Raw genomic sequence first — 22,056 nt, forward strand, 5'->3', positions numbered from 1 at the left:
GGACATCCCCAGTGGGGATTCTTCCATAGGGCAAGGGCTGTAAGTAAAAGGTCATGCCTCTGAGGATCCACAAGGGGGCAATGCTTAATGGAAGAAACCTATAATGTCCCTACCCTATCCAGTCTGGTGGCATGGGCCCCTTAAAATAAGGAGAGCTATTGAAGACTTAGAGACAATTCTGGAAATCGAAAAAGCACAACATCCCCCAAGACCTCAAAATATACTTGAAGATAAGCAGTGCTTTTTTTGTAAAAGAAAAAGGTGCCGGAACTCACACGTCATACAACCTGCCTTGCCTACCCTACAAGGTTCCATCCCAAAAAAGGTGCCGGAACTCTGTTCTGAGCGTTCTATGAGAAAAAAAGCCCTGAAGATAAGGAAGAAGATCATTTTAGAACAAATTGCAGAGCCTTCAGGAGAAGAAAGAGTACCCATAAAAACAGAGGGAAAACTCTTTGATGACTCTTAAATAAATGGATTTGAAAGTCTATCTGGCAAAGAAAGTAAGCTAGAGTTAGACTAGAGAAAAAAGAGACCTTGATCTATTACTTGGGGCCTGATATTAGCAAACAGGTGTTTGAATATGGTTAGGAACAGATAACGTTTAGATACAAAAAGATTGTTATATTTAGAGTGATAGGATTTATCTTTAGGACAGTATACTTTTCTATGAGATGGGAAACATGAAAATAATAGGATGGCTTGTAACAGAAGCCATCCTATTATTTATAAGAGAAGCTTTTACTTATTTTAATGTAATCATCGTTGAGGAAATCGCAATCTATAAACATACTTTGAATACTGAAGGGAAAACAAAAATGAAATAAGAGTTGGGAAATCTGGGTATTGGCTTAACAAGGTGAATTTCATTGCAAATAAAATTGAGGTATGTACTGGATAGACAAAATGCTGTAATTTAGCTGTTAATAGATTTAAGAAAAATATGACGAAGAACTGTATACTTAATGTTATATGTATGCTATATATATATATATATTAATAGCAGAAAGAATTATATTGATTTAGTTTGAAAAGTGAAGAATACCATCTGAAGAAGAAGGGATTAAGGAAATGCCAGAATTTGTAGAAATGGATAGAGCGTCATTGAAGAACAAAGAAAATGAAGACAGAGAATAATTTTAAAATGTTAATCAAAAATGAACCCAGATTACACGTTGTTTACTATGCATTTATGATTTGTAAAAATAGAAAAGTAATAAAACTTTACACACACACACACATACACACACACATATCTGGTAGGACCCAGAAGAAGGGCCTTCTCTGTGGTGACACCTTCCTTGTTGGTAACATCATCCCTACAGAGATTAGACCGACCCCACTTTGACACTCTTTCTCAGGGTCCTGAAGACCTGGGTTTGCCAACAGGTCTGGGGAAGACAGAACAGGATGAAGCTCGTGAAGTGTCTTGTTTGATTGCTTGTTGTCGCCCTTATTATTTTTTATTATTTTATACTGGGATTTTGATTCTTTGTATACTGCCCAGAGTCACTGAGAGAGAGTGAGTGTGGCCGGCCATATAATTTTTCTACAAAAATAAATAAATAAAATGCTATGCTTCTGATAAGGCAGCCACACTGGGGTCAAGAGGGGTTGCGTTCCCCACAAAAGATGGTTTACTTGCAGTGGAGGAAATAAAGTTAAACAAAAGGAGACCGCACTTTTCCTGACCCCCGCCAAGGGGGTCCATTTGGGTCTGATAGGATTAGACAAAGAGATGACCTTGGGTATGACCTTGGTCATGTCCAAAAATCAAAAGGACCGGGGGGGGGGAGAATTCAGTCTCCATTTTTGATATCACTATTTTCTTCACTTTTGCTGTTTCTAGTAGAGCCCTGGAAGAATATCTTGAAAGGTTGGTGGATTCCTCTGCGGAATGGTTTTTTCCATGTACCTAATGAGAGAAAGCGTAAGAATGGAATGGAATGGAATAGAGCTGGAAGGGACCTTGGAGGTCTTCTAGTCCAGCTCCCTGCCCGAGCAGAAGAACCTATACCATTTCAGACAAGTGATTGTCCAGTCTCTTAAGGGAGCTTGGAGGTCTTCTAGTCCAGCTCCCTGATCGAGCAGAAGAATCTATACCATTTCAGACAAGTGACTGTCCAGTCTCTTCTTAAAAATTTCCAGTGATGGAGCACCCACAATTTCTGGGGGCAAGCTGTTCCACTGGTTGATGGTCCTCACTGTCAGGAAGTTTCTCCTTAACTCCAGGTTGCCCATGGAGAAGGCATCTTGTCTAATCACGTCAAGAAAACTATCTTCTCTAATCTGGAAGATCTCTTCCTCTTCGGAGCAACATTTCTCGGCCTATGAAATGTTCGTCGAATAGCCCTGGGAAACTTATGGAGCCACCACCCTCCACAGGATACCTTGTGCTGCAAAGAGAGGAAATGGAGATGTCAACAACCCTATTTATAATCAAATGTGGGTGTTTTCTCTCCTTCCCTTAGCTGTCTCTTCCCCCCACAGCAACCCTGTGGGGAAGGATGCCGCCGAAGAGAAGAAAGGTTTGCATTATCCCTCCATATAAACAAGAGGAAACTTCTAGGAAGGGGTCATCATTTCTCCCCTCCCCCATTTCCTTCCTCTCGTCACTCTTATACCTCCAGCTCATCATCACCAAGAAGACTTTATCCTAGACGGGCACCCCCATGATTTTCCAGCCCACCCTCTCTGTCTCCCCCTTCCCCTCCAGTCCTTCCTGGACAGAAATCCCCCCATTTTCCCAGGATGTCCCAGGTCCTGCTCCTAGCTCCTTTCCTGTCTCCCTCTCCTCCCTTGGAGCTGATGGGCCAGAGAAGCTGAGCTTTGACCAATTTTCCCTTGTAGAGCAGCCAATCGGAGGATCCCCAAGAGGCAGGGCTGAGCCCCAGAGGAGCCCCAGACATCCCACGATCCCTCCATGGCTGCCTTGGGAGGACTTCAAAGATAAATTCCCCCCTCCCCCAAACGATCCTGAAGATGTTAAAAGCTCTCAGGTGTTTCCCCCTGTGTGAAGTGTTATCCTTTAAATAGACTTCACCAACAGCAGAGTCTCACCTCCGATGCAGTTTTGGGCTGGAGCATCACCTGCGGTTGAATCTCATCTTCCGTGCCGTAAATTGGGGCAGAAGGATGCATTTCTACATAACTCTGATCAGGGCAAGATGTCACATCCTGCTGCATTTTTTTTCTGCTTCTCAGCCTGCAGCCTAATATATGACAAAAAGAGAAGACAGTTTATTTCTAGGGCAGCAGCTCTAGAATATAAGATGAGGACCCCGAATGGCCCAGATGGAACAACTGCCTGGATTTTAACCCAGCATCTTGATTTGTTTATTATAGCCGAAAGGCAAAAGTGTTGGCTGTCTAGAGGTGCTGACCATGAGAAACTGGAAGGAGATATTATCCTGGGGATATTAAGCAATAATGAAGTTGAAAGTGCCTGTGTCCCTATTAGAGCTCTGACGGGACATCACAGTCTTGCTTTTCCCATCACCACTGAAGCCATTCAAATCTGACCAATAGGGCTGTTCCTAAGAGGACCTTGGCCACCCTCAATAACTTTTAAGTAATGATGTTAAACTTCTGGGAATTCTGTTATTGGTACAAGACAGGTGTTGTTCCCCATACACTTCCAGACATGGTAATTTGTTTTGATTTCTACTCCAAAACCCCAATCCCAACCCGGCAAGATCTAAGCACCATCATCCTTGGCTGGTCTTGAAAAGCTAAGGAAAGGTCTGACTGGCTTAGTATTTGCACCCGAGACTGGCAAGCAAAGGAGACAAATTGCTAGCAAGCCCAACAGGCACATCTGGGAAGAAAGAAATGGCAAAGCCTTTCCACATCACTGCTGAAAAAAATAACATGGATGTACTGAGCCACGCTTGGTGAAGCTCAGCTGAGGAGACACTTCCCACATCTCACGTCTGTTGCTCTGAGCCAAGCAAGCAGTAATAGCTTCCATCATTGGACCTTCCCCTCTGTTGTTGTCTGTTCCCAAGTGCGATTGTGAGCAGGGGCAGATGACATGGCACCCATCCCTCCATGGCCCACCTCACTGAAGCTTACCTGAAGGTCCTTGCCAGGTGAGAAGTCACTGGGATCATCTTCAGGGCAAGATGATGGTTATTCTGGCACTTCAGAGATTATTAATCAGGCTTTCCCTTGATTCCTGAGCCCCTGATATTTAATATTTACCCTTATGAAGAAAGTCAGCGGAGGCTAAGAAGGTTCCCTTCCACACAACAGCAAGGTTGAACATTTACAGGAAGTGGGAAAATATCTGCATCATTTCTTCTTCCTTTCTAATTCTCATTCAAAACGCTGTTTGTGGGGAAGGGTCTTCTAGGGATCCTGATTGCAACTCTCAGAGAGGCTGTCCCCCACCCACATCAGATCAGTCCACACAAAAACACACAGGGTTTGGGGTCAACAGATGTGTTTCACTTACAGATCAGGGAGAGACCCACAGGTACCAAGATAAGCAGAAGTGCCACAAAAGCAAATGACTCTATAGCTAAAAAAAGAGAAACATGGTTCTGATTAGACTGATGCTGAGTTCCCCGACATGGAATGTCAAGCTATGAAGATTCTTGTCTTTAGAACTGCTATTTTGCTTCTAGCTTGCTGACAGTTGTGAGGGGGGAAGAGGACATTTTGGGATCCCCTATCAGTCACCAGAAGTCACCAGAAAGATGTTTTGGCGAAGAGAGACTTTCTTCTCACAACAAATGTTTGAAGGCTAATTGGACAATCTGAGCTGAGCTGTCAGAGAAGGGAGGGGAAGTTTTACTCTTTTAATTAACTTTTTCCCACCATATTGCCAGAGCTAGCTTTCTTTCTATCCTGCCGGTATGCTATGCTTAATAAAGTTTGACATTAGGAGATTGCAATGTCTCCTGTGTGTTTCCTTTGTTGGGCTTTTCAGCCAGAACATGACATGGAGATGCTAAGCGATGGAAGCATTTCCCCACCTGAACTGGCCCTCCAGGCAGTGTCTCCACCTGAAGGAAGCCCCTCCCCTACAAGTCTGAAGTGGGCGGAGCAAACGGCTTTGAAGGGCAGAAGGAAGAGCCACAATCAAGTATCAGATTAAATACATGTGTCTCACAGAACACTCCCTTGTTTACATGAAGATAAATGGTGTGAAGAGGAAGCATGTGCAGACTGCAATAGCTGACATTGGCTCAGCCTCCCTTGCTGAAAGGGGCATTGAATGACCTAGTGCTGGGGTAGGCAAACTTGGCTCTTTTATGACTCCTGGTCTCGTCTCAGCCTCTCACCTGTTTCGTCCTTCCAGGCCAAGACCAGGGGCTCCTGCAAGCCCTGGTGCTCCAGGCGACACCGGAAACGGTCCCTCTCCTTGGGGTCGATCTCAATGCTGAGCCAGACATAATAGGTCCCATCTGAGTTGCGGGCCACATTCCTAGGGAGGGTCTCATACTGGCAGGCCTCTCCATCCCTGGTCCAGATGGCCTGTATCTCCTTGGGGTAGAAGCCAAAGGCCTCGCAGATGAGGACCTCCAGACTGCCATCCACCACCTTACGAGTCACCTTCCCCACTGGGGGCTCTGCAGAAACAGCAACACAACACAATTCCAAGAATCTAATATTAGGGAAGACCTCCTTTGGACATCCTCTCCCCATTCCCTCTCCTTTCCTGAACCTCCTGGACCCTTAGAGATGGGGGCATTGAACTCTTTAGCTTTATTTTTGAAAGAGACACATAGACCTTGGGGCAAAGTTCTCACTCTGACCAAGATAATTGTACTGCTTGGGTGTTGACTCTATATCTAGATGGAAATCAGGAACAGACTCATCTTTTAGTTCTGCCCCAAATCCAGGAGATGAGGATTAGAATTTATTCTGCTTTGTAGGATTTCCTCATAGGAATGGGAATGGATTTCAATCTTAATATCTTGCTCATTTCATTTTTTGTTATCTTTGAGAAACTTACCTGGGGGGGGGCATTAAAGGATAGTGCCCCTGTCCTGAATTTTGATTTGGTAAATGCTGGGCACATGAAGTATGTGGCTTTGCTGGGTAGAAAAGAAATAATATGAAGAAGGGGAGAGGCAGGAGCCTACAAAAAATGCACAATAGGGCCCATTTAGCCACTCACCTGTCCTCTGCAGGGCTTCATTCCTGTAGGACAGGCATTTCTGCATCATCTCAATGCAGGTCTCCTCCAGGAAGACTTTGTTTCTCTGGAACCATCTTGGATCCTCCTCCCACTCCTCTTTGACCTTCTGGGCCTGGGGCTGAGCTGGCACCCATCTGAGGGTCTCCTTGTCAAAGCTGATGAAGTCCCTCCCGTCGTAGCCATAGTGTAAAAACCCTCCTTTGCTTCTGTCTTCCCAGAACTCACAGCCCAACATCACCTGCCAGGTGTGAGGCCCTGAAAGACACCCAGAGAAGGTGGGAATAGTCCAGAGTTCCTCTCCCCTGGACACCCCACACTTTGCTTCCATCCCACCAGCTGAAGCTGAAGCTCAAACATTTTGCCCACCAAATGGGAAGAGAGGACTCATTGGACCCCGGTGTTGGGAAAGATGGAAGACAAAAGGAGAAGGGGACAGCAGGTGTGATGAGATGTTTATATAGTGTCATTGATGCAGTGAACATGAATTTGGGCAAATTCCAGGAGATAGTGGAGGATGGGGAGAGGGTGCGGGGGCTGGCATGCTGTGGTCCATGGAGTCACAAAGAGTTGGACACGATTTAGCGATCGAACAACATCCCACCCGGAAATTGAACAACATCCCAACAAGGGAATTAGATCTTTCCTCCCCTCTTTCTTTCAGTGGGGTGGGGAATCTCTTTTGTGATCAGGGGCTCTTCTGGGGATAGTGCCAGATCATAAAGTCCACGAAAGGGAGGAGGTGTTTGTTTTTTCTTTTACAGGAAAGGATCTCTCACCATTATGCCCCTTGCAACTGTTGGTTCCATGTTTCCCCCAAAATAAGACTGGGTCTTATATTAGTTACTGCTGCACAAGACTCATTAGGGCTTATTTTTTTCCGGTTAGGTCTTATTTTCATAGAAACACAGTACTAAATGCATCCCTCTGGCTGACAATCATAACGGGCTTATTTTGGGGTTGGGGCTTATATTAGGAGCTAGGGCTTAGTCAAATGATATTTTCCTTTCCAAATCATGTCAACCATCGAAGCCCCCAGCCACCCACTTTCTAGTCTTGGCCTGCTACGGAAATTCTCAATCATCCAGGTCATGGTTATGTGATGCCCCACTCTCTCTCTCTCTCTCTCTCACACACACACACATAACTGTGGTTTAGTGAGTTTATTAATGCTCCCCAGTAATTCCCCTTACCAATACTCAGAACTGTCCCAATAAGTCCAGCCACAAGCAAGCCAAGATTAGTCCAAAAAAGCAATTGGTCAATAGTCCAAAAAAACAAGTGAAAGTTGCTCAAACCAATAGCTCCACCAAACAACTTAAATCCACCATGCCAGAATTAAATACACACACACACACACACACACACACACACACACACACACACACAAGCTCACTTAGCAAAGAAAAGTTCAGTCTCCAAGGCACAATTCCAACACGCTGAAGCAGGACGATCTAGCCAGCTTTCTGGTGCAGCCCAACAAGATGGGTGGGGCCCTCTCCTACCAAGTAGTCTGGCTGACCTCTATTGCTCCTGCCTTTTCTCTGCCCTGCACGCTCTCGGAGCAGGTGCAGTAGGTAGTTCCTCCTCCTCCTCCTCCTCTTCGCTGGTTGCTGCCCCTGCAAGCTTTGCCCATCTGAAGCCTCCTCCATTCAGCCAGCTGTTCAGAGTCATTAATTAATTCAGTTCCCGATGTGTCAAGAATCAGTTCCTCCTCCCTTGAACTTATTATCTCTGAGGAAGAATCTGGGCAGTCGCTGTTTTTTCTAAAAACTTTTGGACTTTTGGAAAAAGCACCTTTAGGATTTTGCCTGCTTCCCTCTCCTGATAATTAAAGTGACAAGAGGCAAAAAGTAAGATTGGAGGGAGAATTTGGGTCTTGAAGGCAGATCTGCCTCTGCTCACCTCCAGTTTGCTGGTTGAAGTTTGATAACGTCTCCAGGTCAGCCCTGAACACCTCTTCAAAGGCCACAATGATCTTTGTCTCCTCCGCCTCCATCCAGGGCACCAGAGGTTCCGTCTTCCTGGTGTGGTTGTCAAAGCGAGCAATGGGCTGGTCATCCAGGTGAACCATAGAGAGGAACTGGGGCAGCCTCTGGCTGGATTCTGACACCTTCCAATAGGAATAGCACAGGGAGTGCCCGGAGGAGCCTGGAAGGAGAAGAGGGTGGAGGATAGAATTGAGGAGGGGTCTGCAGCTCCAGCAACTCCCTCAATGCTATGGTGAAAAGCAGCTGTCCAACGGGAAGATCAACTGTCTGCTTTACCTCAGAGGATTCAAGTCATGAGATTAACCCTGAAAGAAGTCTCAAGCAGCAACAAAGAGGAACAATGATGATCAGGGGACTGGAGACTAAAACATATAAGGAATTGGGTATGTCTAGTTTAATGAAGAGAAGGGTGAGGGGTGACATGATAGCAGTGTTCCAGTATCTCAGGACCTGCCCCAAAGAAGAGGGAGTCAAGCTATTCTCCAAAGCACCTGAAGGCAGGACAAGAAGCAAGGATGGAAACTAGTCAAGGAGAGAAGCAACCTAGAACTAAGGAGAAACTTCCTGACAGAGCAATTAATCAGTGGAACAACCTGCCTCCAGAAGCGGTGAATGCTCCAACACTGGGAGTTTTTAAGAAGAGACTGGACAGCCATTTGTCTGAAATGGTGTAGGGTTTCCTGCCTGAGCAGGGGATTGAACTAGATGACCTCCAAGGTTCCTTCCAACTTTGTTGTTGTTGTTGTTGTTGTTGTTGTTGTTGTTGTTGTTGTTGTTGTTGTTATCTCTTGGCTGACTTTGGAAACAGCTGGGCACATCTAATGGGGGGGGGCATTGGACCCTACATGCCCACTGCCTGGAAGACCACCAGGACAGTAGCTGTTTGGAGTTTTGCACCCTACAGAGTATGGAGAATTCAGGGTCCAGGAATCTGCACCACACCCACTAGAAGCCTCCCACAATCACAGTCCAAGGCTTGAAGCTTCCTCAAAGAACTTGTTTATTGGATACAAAATATTGGCACAATCAAAAGTGAAACCGTGTCTGAAATTCCCTCCAAAGAGTTACACTATTACAAAGCAAAAGTTCCCAGCCCAGTACTGTGCAATAATTTACATTACCCAACAGATCAGTTTGGCGGGCTTTCCAGCAAAATGCCCAACACCCACCCACCCCATCTCCCCAGTGAGAGAATGAGCTTGGTTCCCACGGGGCACAGTATTGTTAGAGTAGACTAACAGAGACTCCATTCCCCACCCACCCCTTGTGTGGCAACCTGGAACGATTAAGAAGGCTGCAGCCAAGTTCCTTGTAGAGTTGACACTGTTATGATCAGGAGACAGCTGATTCCAGGCCTGGCTGGGCGATGGGCAGAAAGAGTCAAGCAGAACTGTAAACTGTAAACATGCTATTTTTACCTCCACACCTTGCTCAGGAGAGAACCAGAAAAAACAGGCTGGGCAAAATGCTAAATGTCCTCTGTTGACATTCTCTCCTTGCTCAGAAAGTCACTCAGAACCGAGGGCAAATGAAACCCCAAATGTTATTGTCCCACACAAGCCACTGGTTATTCAAACCTTCCGTGCGTTGCGCGTATGGCCCTTGTTCATAAGTTGATAGCAGGAAATTTTTAAAAAAGAAAGTAAAATAAGAGGAAGCAAATTTAACCAAAAGAAAAGTTGCGCTCAGGGGGGGGACTTTGAATATCGAAGTTCTCCATTTTACTTCCTTGCTCAAATGCAAACAGGAACGGATTACACTCTGAATTGTTGGGAGGAATTCCCCCGTTCATGCTCTCCCAGCCGGGATTCTCACAAGTGGGCGGAGAGGAGAACAACTAGAACGTGAAACCAGCTATTGGAAAGAGAGGTTTAGTCACGAGATGAAAGATGACAATTCAGCCTGGCTAGCTAGACAGAACCTGCCCCACTTTACATCGGGGAGGGCTGTGTGGAGAGAGTTTCCTCCTTTAAATTTCTGGGAGTCTACCTCTGCGAAGATCTGACCTGGAAAGTTAACACAACCCAGGTGGCTACAAAGGCCCAACAGAGGCATCACTTTCTCAGGGTCTTGCGGAAGAACAGGGTAGAACAACAGCTAATGACCCTCTTTTACCAGTCTACTATAGAGAGCGTCCTCTCGTATGGTATTGTGGTTTGGTATTCTGGTCTGACAGCCGCGGATAGGAAAGTATTACAGAGGGTGGTGAGTACAGCACAAGACATTGTGGGCTGTCCCCTGACACCACTGGATGACATCGCCAGGGCTCGTTGCCTTGAAAGAGTGAGGAAATTTCTCAGGGATGACTCACACCCTGGATGGTATCTCTTTACTCTCCTACCATCCGGTAGGAGATACAGGAGTATAGCCAGCCGCACCAACAGGCTGAAAAACAGCTTTTATCCATGGGCTGTTAGGCTTTTGAACGGGAAATAATTTTTATAAACTTTATGCATGATTGACTTGCGAGGCCGGTGTGTGGTGCAATTAGTTCACATGGTGTAATAAGACGGAGGGTTTGTTGTCACTGTGAGTTGGGGGGGGGAGCACGAAGGGAGGCTCAGCTAAGCTCAATGTATACATGGTTGTACTTTGACAATAAAGGTTCATTCACTCAAGCGTGAGTTCTTACACCCTTTCCGGGTTTCCAAAATTGTCATTTTCTGATTCGCGAGTTTAAAATTTGTCTTTCCTGATTTGCTGGTCAGCGTCTATTGTTGGGTTCATTTATCAATTCTGTCTTTTTTAAAAAAGTGTTAATTTTTGCTCCAGGAGGGATCTGGTGTAATTATTTTTATTGTTGTGTACCTTTTAGTGTTTCTATTCTATTCTAGTGTTTCTAGAGGGATAGAATCAAGATCAAGTGAAGTACTAATACCACTTTACAATGCCTTGGTAAGGCCACACCTGGAATACTGCATCCAGTTTTGGTCACCACGATGTAAAAAAGATGTCGAGACTCTAGAAAGAGTACAGAGAAGAGCAACCAAGATGATCAGGGGGCTGGAGGCTAAAACATATAGGGAACGGTTGCTGGAATTGGGTATGTGTAGTTTAATGAAGAGAAGGGTGAGGGGTGACATGATAGCAGTGTTCTAATATCTCAGGGGCTGCCACAAAGAAGAGGGAGTCAAGCTATTCTCCAAAGCACCTCAAGGCAGGACAAGAAGCAACGGATGGAAACTCGTCAAGAAGAGAAGCAACCTAAAACTAAGGAGAAACTTCCTGACAGTGAGAACAACTAACCAGTGGAACAACCTGCCTCCAGAGGTGGTGAATGCTCCAACACTGGAAGTTTTTAAGGAGAGACTGGACAGCCATTTGTCTGAAATGGTATAGGGTTTCCTGCCTGAGCAGGGGGTTGGACTAGATGACCTCCAAGGTCCCTTCCAACTACTTCTTCTTCTTTCTTCTTCTTCTTCTTCTTCTTCTTCTTCTTCTTCTTCTTCTTCTTCTTCTTCTTCTTCTTCTTCTTCTTATTCTTCTTCTTCTTCTTCTTATTCTTCTTCTTCTTCCTCCCCTCCTCCTCCTCCTCCTCCTCCTCCTCCTCCTCCTCCTCCTCCTCCTCCTCCTCCTCCTCCTCCTCCTCCTCCTCCTCCTCCTCCTCCTCCTCCTCTTCTTCTTCTTCTTCTTCTTCTTCTTCTTCTTCTTCTTCTTCTTCTTCTTCTTCTTCTTCTTCTTCTTCTTCTTCTTCTATTATTATTATTGGAGCCAATTCTGCTAGACTTGGCAGCCATTGTGTAACATTGCCTTTGTTTATTTAGCCTCAGGCTGAGTCTGACTAACTGGTATTGGCTTCTTTCTGTTTGCTAAGTATTTTCTCTTTGGGGTGAAAAGGGGGTGTCCTGCTCTCATCAGAATATGAACAGTGCTTAAGCGAGCCCCAGCGAAGGAGGAGGGAAGACAGGCGTTTTCCTGCTGGAACTTGCCACGGTGGGTCAAGGGGGCGGGCAGGAGACGCGTTGCCCATACCTCGCCCCCCCCCCCAGACACACACACAGACACCGCTTTCTGCTGCCTCCCACCAGGTCGCAAACCCTTCCAGAAACTCACCGCAGCGGCTCCCCGGCACGAAGCACCCCAGCACAGCCCCCAGGAGCAAGAGGGGCGCCCGAGGCAGCCGCATCGCCCTCCGACCACGCGCAGCTCCGCACTTGCGACCGAAGACCCCCTTGCGCACCCAGAGACTCCAAGCACCGCCAACGGTTGCCGGGCGGCGTTCTGGAGCTCCCCCGCCCCATCTGCCCCGAGCTCAGGCTGAATCAAATCCCGAGACAGAACAAAGCAAACGGTTGCAGGAAAACAGGACCGCCTCTCTTTGGATACGTCTGCACAAGGCAGCGGGCGGCGCCTACCTTGACTTTCCCTACAACACGCAGCAGCGACCCTCTTCACGTCATCCACAGGCAGGTGTAGCCTGCGAACGAGCTGGTTGCGCCGATTGTGTGAAGGCAGCCACAGTGTTGCCTTAATTTTTTCTGGCGAGACTCCTCCGGAGAGACCCCCTGCCCTCTTTCCCCCTCCACCCCCCACCCCACCACGGCTTCTTTGTCGCAGAACTTATTTATTTTATTTATTTATTTATTTTTGGGACTTATATGCCGCCCTATCTCCCGAAGGACTCAAGGCGGCTTACAACAATAAAAAACAACAATACAAAAATTAAAAAAGAATTAAATAACAGCCCCCAAATAAATTAACTACAGTTAAAAATTAAGACATATTTAAAAACCCATCATCAATCCAGGTCAGCCTGATGGAAGAGAAAAGTTTTGAGGTCGCGGCGAAAGGACCGGAGGTCCGGGGCCATCCGAAGCTCAAGGGGAAGTTGGTTCCAAAGGGCTGGTGCTCCCACAGAGAAGGCCCTCCCCCTGGGGGTCGCCAGCCGACGGCACCCTGAGGAGGCCCTCTCTGTGTGAGCGCACTGGGCGATGGGAAGTCGTCCCCGGTAGTAGACGGTCCTGCAAGTATCCCGGGCCTAAGCCATGTAGGGCTTTAAAGGTAAGTACCAGCACCTTAAATCTTCCCAACAGAGAGACTTAAGTAATTAACGGAACATCTTAACGTTAGGTAATAGTGGAGGATAATATACTGTATCCGGAGGGGGGGAAATGGAGGTGCAACCCTTAATTCTGCCTTCACCCCCTTCCCCTTCCAGGCTCCCCCAGGCGCTCCCTGTGCTATTTCTACCTGAAAGGGTCAGAGCCCAGCCAGCAGCTGCCCCGGTTCCTCCGTTTTCAACCCAGGGAATCCAGCGCCTTCCTCGGGAGTTCGAGACAACCCCCATCATCCCCAGGCCGCAGGGCAGGACGGGGATTGTAACATCACACACACACCCTCCATCACCCCCCTCTTGGGTAACCAGGGACACTGAACTGACCCGCCTCCTCCATAAAGCCCATTCCCACGATGCCTGGCCCACCAACTGAGGGGTTGGACTAGATGACCTCCGAGGTCCTTTCCAACCTTATTTCAGTATACTACCGGATGTTCCTCTGCGCTCTCAGGGCTGAGTGGATTTTTGCCCCGAATCTCCTTTCGCTCCGGCTCCTTCCCTTTCCTGGCTCTCTCGGGGGTCTCCTTTCCTTCTCCCCAAAGGGAGCTTCGGTGCTGGGAACCCCCCCCGCCCCCGCAGATGACGACCGCACCCCTTTCACTTTCCAGCGCTCAGCCCCTCCGGCGCCCTTTTGCTGACTTTCTCCTTCACTGCCAACTGATTGAGGCTGTATAGGTGAGTGGCTGGAGGGGCGGGTCTAAGGAGACCTGTGCCTGGTTTTCTTGTGGCAGCGAGTTTGGGCTTTATGGAGGAGGCGGGTCAGTTCAGTGTCCCTGGTTACCCAAGAGGGGGGTGTACGTGCCGGCATCTCGGGAAATTCAGGTTATTCCATCTTTAACCATGGGGGGGTGAGGTATTACCCCCCGTAGATAGGGCCCGCAACTTGGGTGTCCTCCTGGATTCACAGCTCTCCCTGGAAGATCATATAGGAGCCGTGACCAGGGGGGCTTTTGCCCAGGTTCGCCTGGTGCGCCAGTTGCGGCCCTATTTGGACCGAGATGCCCTACGTACAGTCACTCATGCGCTCGTGACCTCTCGTTTAGACTACTGCAATGCTCTGTACATGGGGCTGCCCTTGAGGACCACTTGGAGGCTTCAACTGGTGCAGAATGTAGCTGCACGAGTTGTGTTGGGGGTCTCCCGATACTCCCATGTAACACCTCTACTCCGTGAGCTGCATTGGCTTCCGGTTGCCCTCCGGGTGAGATTCAAGGTGCTGGTAATGACCTATAAAGCCCTAAATGGCATGGGTCCAGATTACTTACGGGAGCACCTGCTGCTGGCGTCAACTTCCCTTCATCCAGTGCGCTCCCACAGAGAGGGCCTCCTCAGGGTGCCGTCGGTCAGAGAGTGTCAGCTGGCGGCCCCCAGGGGGAGGGCGTTCTCTGTGGGCGCGCCAGACCTTTGGAATCATTTACCGGTTGAGCTCCGGATGGCTCCTGACCTTCGCTCTTTTTGCCGTGACTTGAAAACTCACCTATTTGAACAAACCGGCCTGGTCTGATGGGTTTGGGGTATTTTAATTTTAATTGTAATTTTAATTAATTTTATTGCAATTGGGCTTTTCTATTTAATTCTTATCTTAACTTTTGTATATTGTATTTTTATTGCATTTTATTGCCCTGTACACCGCCCTGAGTCCTTCGGGAGAAGGGCGGTATAGAAATTAAATTAATAATAATAATAATAATAATAATAATAATAATAATAATAATAATAATAATAATAATAATAATAATAATAATAATATGAAATAAATACACGTTGTTAATCCTGCTGTAGGCTTTTTGCATGATTTCATGCCTCCTGCGGTAGAAATGAAAGTTATTAGAGGACATCTAGTCTCTCACTTCAGTGAGGCATTTGATAAAGTAGACCACAACCTACTACTAGATAAGATAGAAAAATTTGAATTGGACAGCATCACCACCAGATGGATTTATAACTGGCTGACCAACTGCACTCAACGTGTAGTCCTCTATGGAACTGCATCTACATGGAGGGAAGTGTGTAATGGGGTGCCCCAGTGCTCTTCAACATCTTCATCAATGATTTGGATGAGGGGATAGATGACATGATAGCAGTCTTCCAATATCTCAGGGGTTGCTCCAAAGAAGAGGGAGTCAAGCTATTCTCCAAAGCTCCTGAAGGCAGGACAAGAAGCAATGGATGAAAACTAGTCAAGGAGAGAAGCAACCTAGAACTAAGGAAAAAAAATCCTGAGAGTTAGAACAATTAACCTGTGAAATAACGTGCCTCCAGAAATTGTGAATGCAACTTTTACTAAAAGTGGAGCGGGAGGAGGAAGATTCCTTAAATGCTGGAGAGGGAATGCAAAGCGGGGTGTCCTTGTGTCCTTTGCTTCAAGCACTCGATGTCTCGGGTCCCTTTCTTTCTTCCTCCCAGCAGCCCTGGGTGGTCCAGCAACCTCAGACTGTGAAACCACCAAGTGACACCACCAAGCCTGAACAGCAAGGAAAGGAGCAACAGATGGAGAGAAACTGCAGCTATTCATTTCCGGAGCTTCTGAGAATAGCAACTGTATCTTTGAACAGCTTCTTGGAAGATCCCTGGAGAGGATTACCAGATCTCGGGGGGGGGGGGATTTTGTCAGATGGTTGGGGAAAACCCCCACTTCGGGGCCTCTGCCCCCTCCCCTCCTGCACTCATTGTTGTTGTTAGCTGCGAAGTCGAAGTCGTGTCCGACCCATCGCGACCCCATAGACAACGTTCCTCCAGGCCTTCCTGTCCTCTACCATCTTCTGGAGTCCATCTAGGCTCACGCCTACTGCTTCAGTGACTCCATCCAGCCACCTCATTCTCTGTCGTCCCCTTCTTCTATTGCCCTCAATCTTCCTCAGCATTAGGCTCTTCTCCAGTGAGTTCTTCCTTCTCATTAGGTGGCCAAAGTATTTGACTTTTAGCTTCAGGATCTGGCCTTCTAAAGAGCAGTCAGGGTTGATCTCCTCTAGGACTGACCAATTTGATCGCCTTGCAGTCCAAGGGACTCGCAGGAGTCTTCTCCAGCACCATAGTTCAAAGACCTCCATTCTTTGGCGCTCAGCCTTTTTTATGGTCCAACTTTCACTGCCATACATTGCAACTGGGAAGACCATAGCCTTGACTATACGCAGTTTTGTTGACAGGGTGATGTCTCTGCTTTTTAGTGTGCTGTCTAGATTTGTCATGGCACGGAGACGGCATTGGTCGCGCTGGTGAATGATCTCTGGAGGGCTCGGGACAGGGGGCATTCCTCTGTCCTAGTCCTATTAGACCTCTCGGCGGCTTTCGATACCATCGACCATGGTATCTTGCTGCGGCGTCTCAGGGGATTGGGAGTGGGAGGCACAGTTTTACAGTGGTTCTCCTCCTATCTCTTGGGACGTTCGCAGTCGGTGTTGGCAGGGGGGCAGAGGTCGACCGCGAGGTCTCTCATTTGTGGAGTTCCTCAGGGGTCGGTCCTCTCGCCTCTCCTGTTCAACATCTACATGAAGCCGCTGGGTGAGATCATTCGTGGCTTTGGAGTTGGGTATCATCAGTACGCTGATGATACCCAACTTTTCTTTTCGACCCCAAACCACCCCAGTGATGCCCTCAACGTGATGTCCCGTTGCCTGGAGGCGGTTCGGGTCTGGATGGGGAGGAACAGACTCCAGCTCAACCCCGACAAGACTGAGTGGCTTTGCATATCTTCATCCCGGGTTTATTCGGACATTCCACCTCTAGCTATGGGGGGTGAATTATTACCCCCCGTAGATAGGGCTCGCAACTTGGGGGTCCTCCTAGATTCAGGGCTCGCCTTGGAAGATCATATAGGAGCCGTGACTAGGGGGGCCTTCGCACAGGTTCGCCTGGTGCGTCAGTTGCGGCCCTATCTTAGCCGGGATGATCTATGCACGGTCACTCATGCGCTCGTGTCCTCTCGTCTGGACTACTGCAACGCTCTCTACATGGGGCTGCCCTTGAGGACCACTCGGAAGCTCCAACTGGTACAGAATGCAGCCGCGAGAGTGGTGTTGGGAGTCTCCCGATACTCCCACGTTACACCTCTGCTCCGTGAGCTGCATTGGTTGCCAGTTGTCTTCCGGGTGAGATTCAAGGTACTGGTAACGGTATTCAAAGCACTCCATGGCATGGGGCCGGAGTACCTCAGGGAACATCTGCTGCCGGCATCAAGCTCCCTGCGCCCTGTGCGTTCCCACAGAGAGGGCCTCCTCAGGGTGCCACCGATCAGAGAATGTCGATTGGTGGCCCCCAGGGGGAGATCCTTCTCTGTGGGCGCTCCGGAGCTGTGGAATCAGCTGCCGGTAGAGCTCCGGACGGCGCCCGATCTTCGCTCCTTTCGTCGCGATCTCAAGACATTTTTGTTTGTACAAGCCGGCCTAGCCTGAGGGGGGTGTGTTGGGGTTGTTTTATCTTTCGCTTTTTAATTTTTCTGGGGGTTTTTAGCGTTGTATTTATATTGTTTTTAACTAGGGCAATTGTTTAATCTTTTTTAATGTTTGTATTTGCTATTTTATTCTGCCCTGTGAACCGCCCTGAGTCCTCAGGGAGAAGGGCGGTATATAAATGTTATTAAATTAAATTAAATTAAAATTTCCTCCCCAGGAGCAAGCGTCTTTTAATTTCTTGGCTACAGTCCCCATCTGCAGTGATCTTGGAGCCCAGGAATATAACATCTGTCACTACCTCCATTTCTTCCCCATCTAATAATAATAAATAAATAAAATAAATAATCTATTTGCCAGGAATTGAGAGGGCCGGATGCCATTACAAAACCCAATAGACCCCCAACCTCCTGGTGACAACACTCAAACCAATAGTTCTGGGAACCCCAAGACCTACTGGCCAAACCTTCAGGGCCTTTGAAAAAGGTATCAAGGTGGAGGCCAATCTTGTCTTCACAGGGATGATGTTCCACAGGGAAGGAATCACCAAGAAGAAGGACCTTCTTCGTCCCACTAGATAGACCTCCTCAGCTAACATTAGCCTGCGTTTCCACATCAGTCTCTCTGGTAGAGGCCATTGGGAAAGACTGCTGTGCCTCCAGTGTGGCCTTTAATTCCCATTGGAACCCCAAAAGATCACCTTCTGGCTTAGGGAGCTGGAGAAAGAGGCTGTGTAAATTGCGGGGGGCTCTGTGGGACAAAAACCTGGGGTCTATAAAGGGCAGTGGTACCACACAAGTGTAAATAAACTCATTGTGGGGCTAAATCCCTCTGGAACCCTAACAATCCTGTCTGTCCAGGTGATTCCAATTTCAGAGCTGGCAGTTGGGTATCTCTGAACATGGATATAGTCTGGGGTCACCGACCTGGTCTATGGCTTGCTACGGGATGCTCTTTTTCTTCTTGACATGAAGGAGGAGATGGGAGGGGGCCATGATCTCTGAGAAGTCTAGATTGAAGATCCTTTGGAGAGCAGCCGACAAAGTATTGGGAAAGGCGGGATATGAGGGGACAGGTGCTTCAGCAGGACCCCTCCATTCAGCCCCTTGTTCCTTGAACTTCTCATTTTGCTGCTTCGGACTCTTATTACTAACCTGCAGCTGGAGATGGTTAGATTCTTTTTCCCAGTGCTTTTTTTGTAAAAGAAAAAGGTGCCGGAACTTCCGTATGTCACACAACCTGCCTTGCCTACCCTACAAGGTTCCATCCAAAAAAAGTGCCGGAACTCCGTTCTGAGCATTCTATGAGGAAAAAAGCTCTGCTTTTTCCCCACTTGTTGTGGGGCCTCTTTAAAATGACGCTCCCTTCCTACCGACGGTAAGTTTGTTAAACTCGTTCTTTTTTTCTTTTCTTTTTTCATTTTATTTTATTCAAAAAATTACAATTGTAACTTCAAAAAAATATTTCCAAAGAGAAAATTACACAAACCATTTTTAAAATAATCTGCGCAGCCTAACAATAGAAAAGACAAAAGCACACCCGCAGACATCGTCCCTCCTAGTTGAATACTGATAGATGTATTACGGCAATAACAGTTTCCTCCCTGAGCAACATATACCAACATGTTTGTTAGATCCTTTAAATAAATGATCTTTCTCAACTGAAATCTTCCTTCCTCAGGGTTCTCCACACAACCCTTTTCCCAATCGCTGCATAAAGAATTGTTTTTGAAGACTTCTTGCCATATTTTTGCCTCATAAAAGCACCAGGGCTACCTGGGCAAAACTGGGACTTTCACCTGAGGGGTGGAAAGGAGTAAGAGTTTTATTTACAAAGAAGCAAATTCCAAAACCTCTGCTCCACAGTGGACCCCCTTTTCTAGAGTTTTGAAAAACCCACGTTGTCATGAACCAGTCATGAACACACGCATCACGATATGCCAATCATCAAGAACAACATCATAAATGCTGTACATCTTCTGTAGTCAGCGCAACAGCCAAAGTTCAGCTAAAGCTTACAAGCCATGGAAGACATTTCCCTGATCAGTAACATTCCTACGCTGAAAGCATTCCCAAACTTGGTACTTGCACCTTGTCCACCACCTTAATGGACAGGCATCCTTCAGCATGAAGGTCTGACTTTCATTTAGTGCAGGTCAACCAGTGGATCAAAACCAGATCAACCAATGGATGCTCTCATCAGTAGATACAAGGTCATCTCTATGTGTTAAATATATTGGGAATTAGAGAGAACTCTCTCAATATATAAGTGAAGATGTTTTCAACTGGACTGTCCCAGGTCAACCATTGGGTAATCCCACCAATATATGCAAATGGCCACAGCAACCACTTTGTGCTACAGAATAAACACTAATTAAGTCCCAAAGGGTTTTTTTTTCAAGAGGCAATTGGACTTTCTTGCTCTTCTTCGAAAATGTTTCGCTTCTCATCCAAGAAACTTCTTCAATTCTAGTCCGGAACTGAAGAAGCTTCTTGGAGGAGAAGTGAAACGTCTTCAAAGAAAAACAAGAAAGTCTAGATGCCTCTTGAAAAAGCACCTTTGGGACAACCAGGACCTGGATGACTGAGAATCTCCGTAGACATTAAACCATAACAAGCTGGATCCGCCCTCCATAGATTGCCTTGTGCTTCAGAGCCAGAAAATGGAGGAAGTCAGTGCCCTGGTTTGCATGGAGAGGGCCTTTTCCCTCCTCTCGTTGGCTCCCTCTTTACCCCACAGCGACCCCAGGAGGCATGGAGGAAGCAGCCAAATTGGAGAAAGGCCTGCAATTTCCAGCCCCAAAGGCAGCCCCTCCCTGGAGAAAGGAATTCTTGAGGAGCGATCCTCAATTCTCCCCTTAGAGTTCCTTTCCTGTTACCCCCTCCAGTTCATCATCACCAAAGAGCTTTTGTCCTGGACTCCCCACCACCACCATATTTCACCATCCCCCCAATCTTTTTCTCTCCCTCCCCTCCAGTCCTTCTTGGAGAGATGTCCCTCATTTTCCGAGGGTGCCCAACAGTTTCTTTCGTTTTTCAGATTCTTCTTTTAGAAATGGTGGCATGGAGAGACTGAGTTGGGTTGGATGTTTCCTGTTCCACATGTCTTTGAATGCTGCTTGAGATTGCTTAATCAGGGAGTCTGTGTAAAGGTCGCAGGCTGCCCAGACATGCGGTCTCCAGGACAACCATTGGTTGGCTCTGGGGCAGGAATAGGTTCCTTCAAACCTATTGGCCGCCGCCTAGTGGCCAGTTGTATAAGTAGCTGCGTAGAAGCCTTGGTTACCAGTTCAGTTCCTGTTATTCAATAAAGCAATGTTCCTGTTTGAACTCTCTCGTCTCGCCTCCTGCTTGCAAGAAACCCAGTACACAACACAGCCCACCACCATCTCTTCATGGCTACCTTGGAAAGACTTAGAGGTTGGATTCCTTTCCCCAACAAGCCTGATGCTCTTGACTCCCAGATATTTTGCAAGCTGGGAGTTTTGCTTCTTAAGTAGATTTAAGCAATATTCCGGCTCACCTCAGGTTATTTTTGGCTGGGACATCACCTATGACTGAATCTCATCTTTTGTAGTTGGAGGAGAAGGAAGCAGTTCTAGAGAAACACAATCGGGGCAAGTTGTCTCTTCCTGGTGGATTTTTTTCCTGCATTTCCACCTCCAGGCTGATAAAAAGAGAAGACAGTTCATTTGTGAGACAGCAAGTCCTGTCTGGGCTGGAGAAGCATTTATGGTAAAGATCTCAAAGGGCCCAGACAATACAACCACCTGGATTTTAAACCCAGCATCTTGAGAAAAATATACTTGTGCTTTCTTCTGTTTGAGATAAACAGGGCAAAATGGTTGGCTTTCAAGAGTTGCTAACCAGGGTGAAAATGAAATGGAAAATTCCTGGGGGTTTTTGAGAAAGAATCAAGTTGAAACACTCCAGGTTTCAGTTTGCAGCTGCTGGGAGACCTGTTTTTCCATCATCTTTCAAACCTTTCCAGCAGGGCTGGTCCTAAATAGCGCTAAGTAGTACTTACTTGTCCTAAATCATCATAAATCACTTTTAAACAACAATGTGTGATGACTTTGCCATTGCCTTCTTTTTGTCTCCTATTTCCTGACAGTAAGGACAATTAACCTGTGGAACAGCTTGCCTCCAGAAATCGTGGGCGTCCCATCACTGGAGATTTTTAAGAAGAGGCTAGAGACAGTCGCTTGCCTGAAATGGTATAGTTCTCCTGTTTAAGTGGGGGGCTGGACTAGAAGACCTCCAAGGTCCCTTCCAGCTCTACTCTATTAATTTTTTTCCCCTTTGATTGTCACTCACGGGATGAAGTTGTTAGAGTCTATCTATCCCGTTCTTTTTTATTTATACTCCAAGGCCCACATCCAACCTAGCCAGATCTAAGAAGAAGCAACCGTGGCTGATTCTGGAAAGCTAAGCAAGGTCCCACTTGGGGCTTCTTGGGGCTCTCTGAGATGCCTTG

The 22,056-nt window shown here is 47.1% G+C and overlaps 2 protein-coding genes across 2 annotated transcripts in view; both read right to left on the minus strand.

Annotated features, from left to right (window-relative positions):
• Positions 1-22,056, minus strand: part of LOC310634712 (major histocompatibility complex class I-related gene protein-like) — a gene marked incomplete at both ends in the record, with an annotated part of 92,312 nt that overhangs the window by 63,566 nt on the left and 6,690 nt on the right. The gene's annotated exons all lie outside the window — the stretch shown is intronic.
• LOC310635919 (zinc-alpha-2-glycoprotein-like) lies at positions 1,085-12,398 on the minus strand. Its single transcript, XM_083355304.1, has 7 exons — positions 12,190-12,398; positions 8,051-8,296; positions 6,128-6,403; positions 5,289-5,576; positions 4,457-4,522; positions 3,061-3,212; positions 1,085-2,396 (listed from the first exon to the last, which is right to left on the minus strand). The coding sequence occupies exons 1-7, from the start codon at positions 12,260-12,262 to the stop codon at positions 2,262-2,264; spliced, it is 1,236 nt and encodes a 411-aa protein (XP_083211430.1). The 5' UTR covers positions 12,263-12,398; the 3' UTR covers positions 1,085-2,261.

The sequence above is a fragment of the Vipera ursinii genome (assembly GCF_947247035.1).
Source record: "Vipera ursinii genome assembly, chromosome: 2".
NCBI lineage: Eukaryota > Metazoa > Chordata > Lepidosauria > Squamata > Viperidae > Vipera > Vipera ursinii.

Bases quoted from the DNA above. Each gene is read 5' to 3' on its own strand.
- LOC310635919 (XM_083355304.1), bottom strand. From the start codon at position 12,262: ATGCGGCTGCCTCGGGCGCCCCTCTTGCTCCTGGGGGCTGTGCTGGGG. The intron at 6,404-8,050 runs GTGAGCAGAGGC...GGTGTCTTTCAG, and splicing joins CTTCAACCAGCAAACTGGAG to GGCCTCACACCTGGCAGGTG. The intron at 5,577-6,127 runs GTGAGTGGCTAA...CTGTTTCTGCAG, and splicing joins TGAAGCCCTGCAGAGGACAG to AGCCCCCAGTGGGGAAGGTG.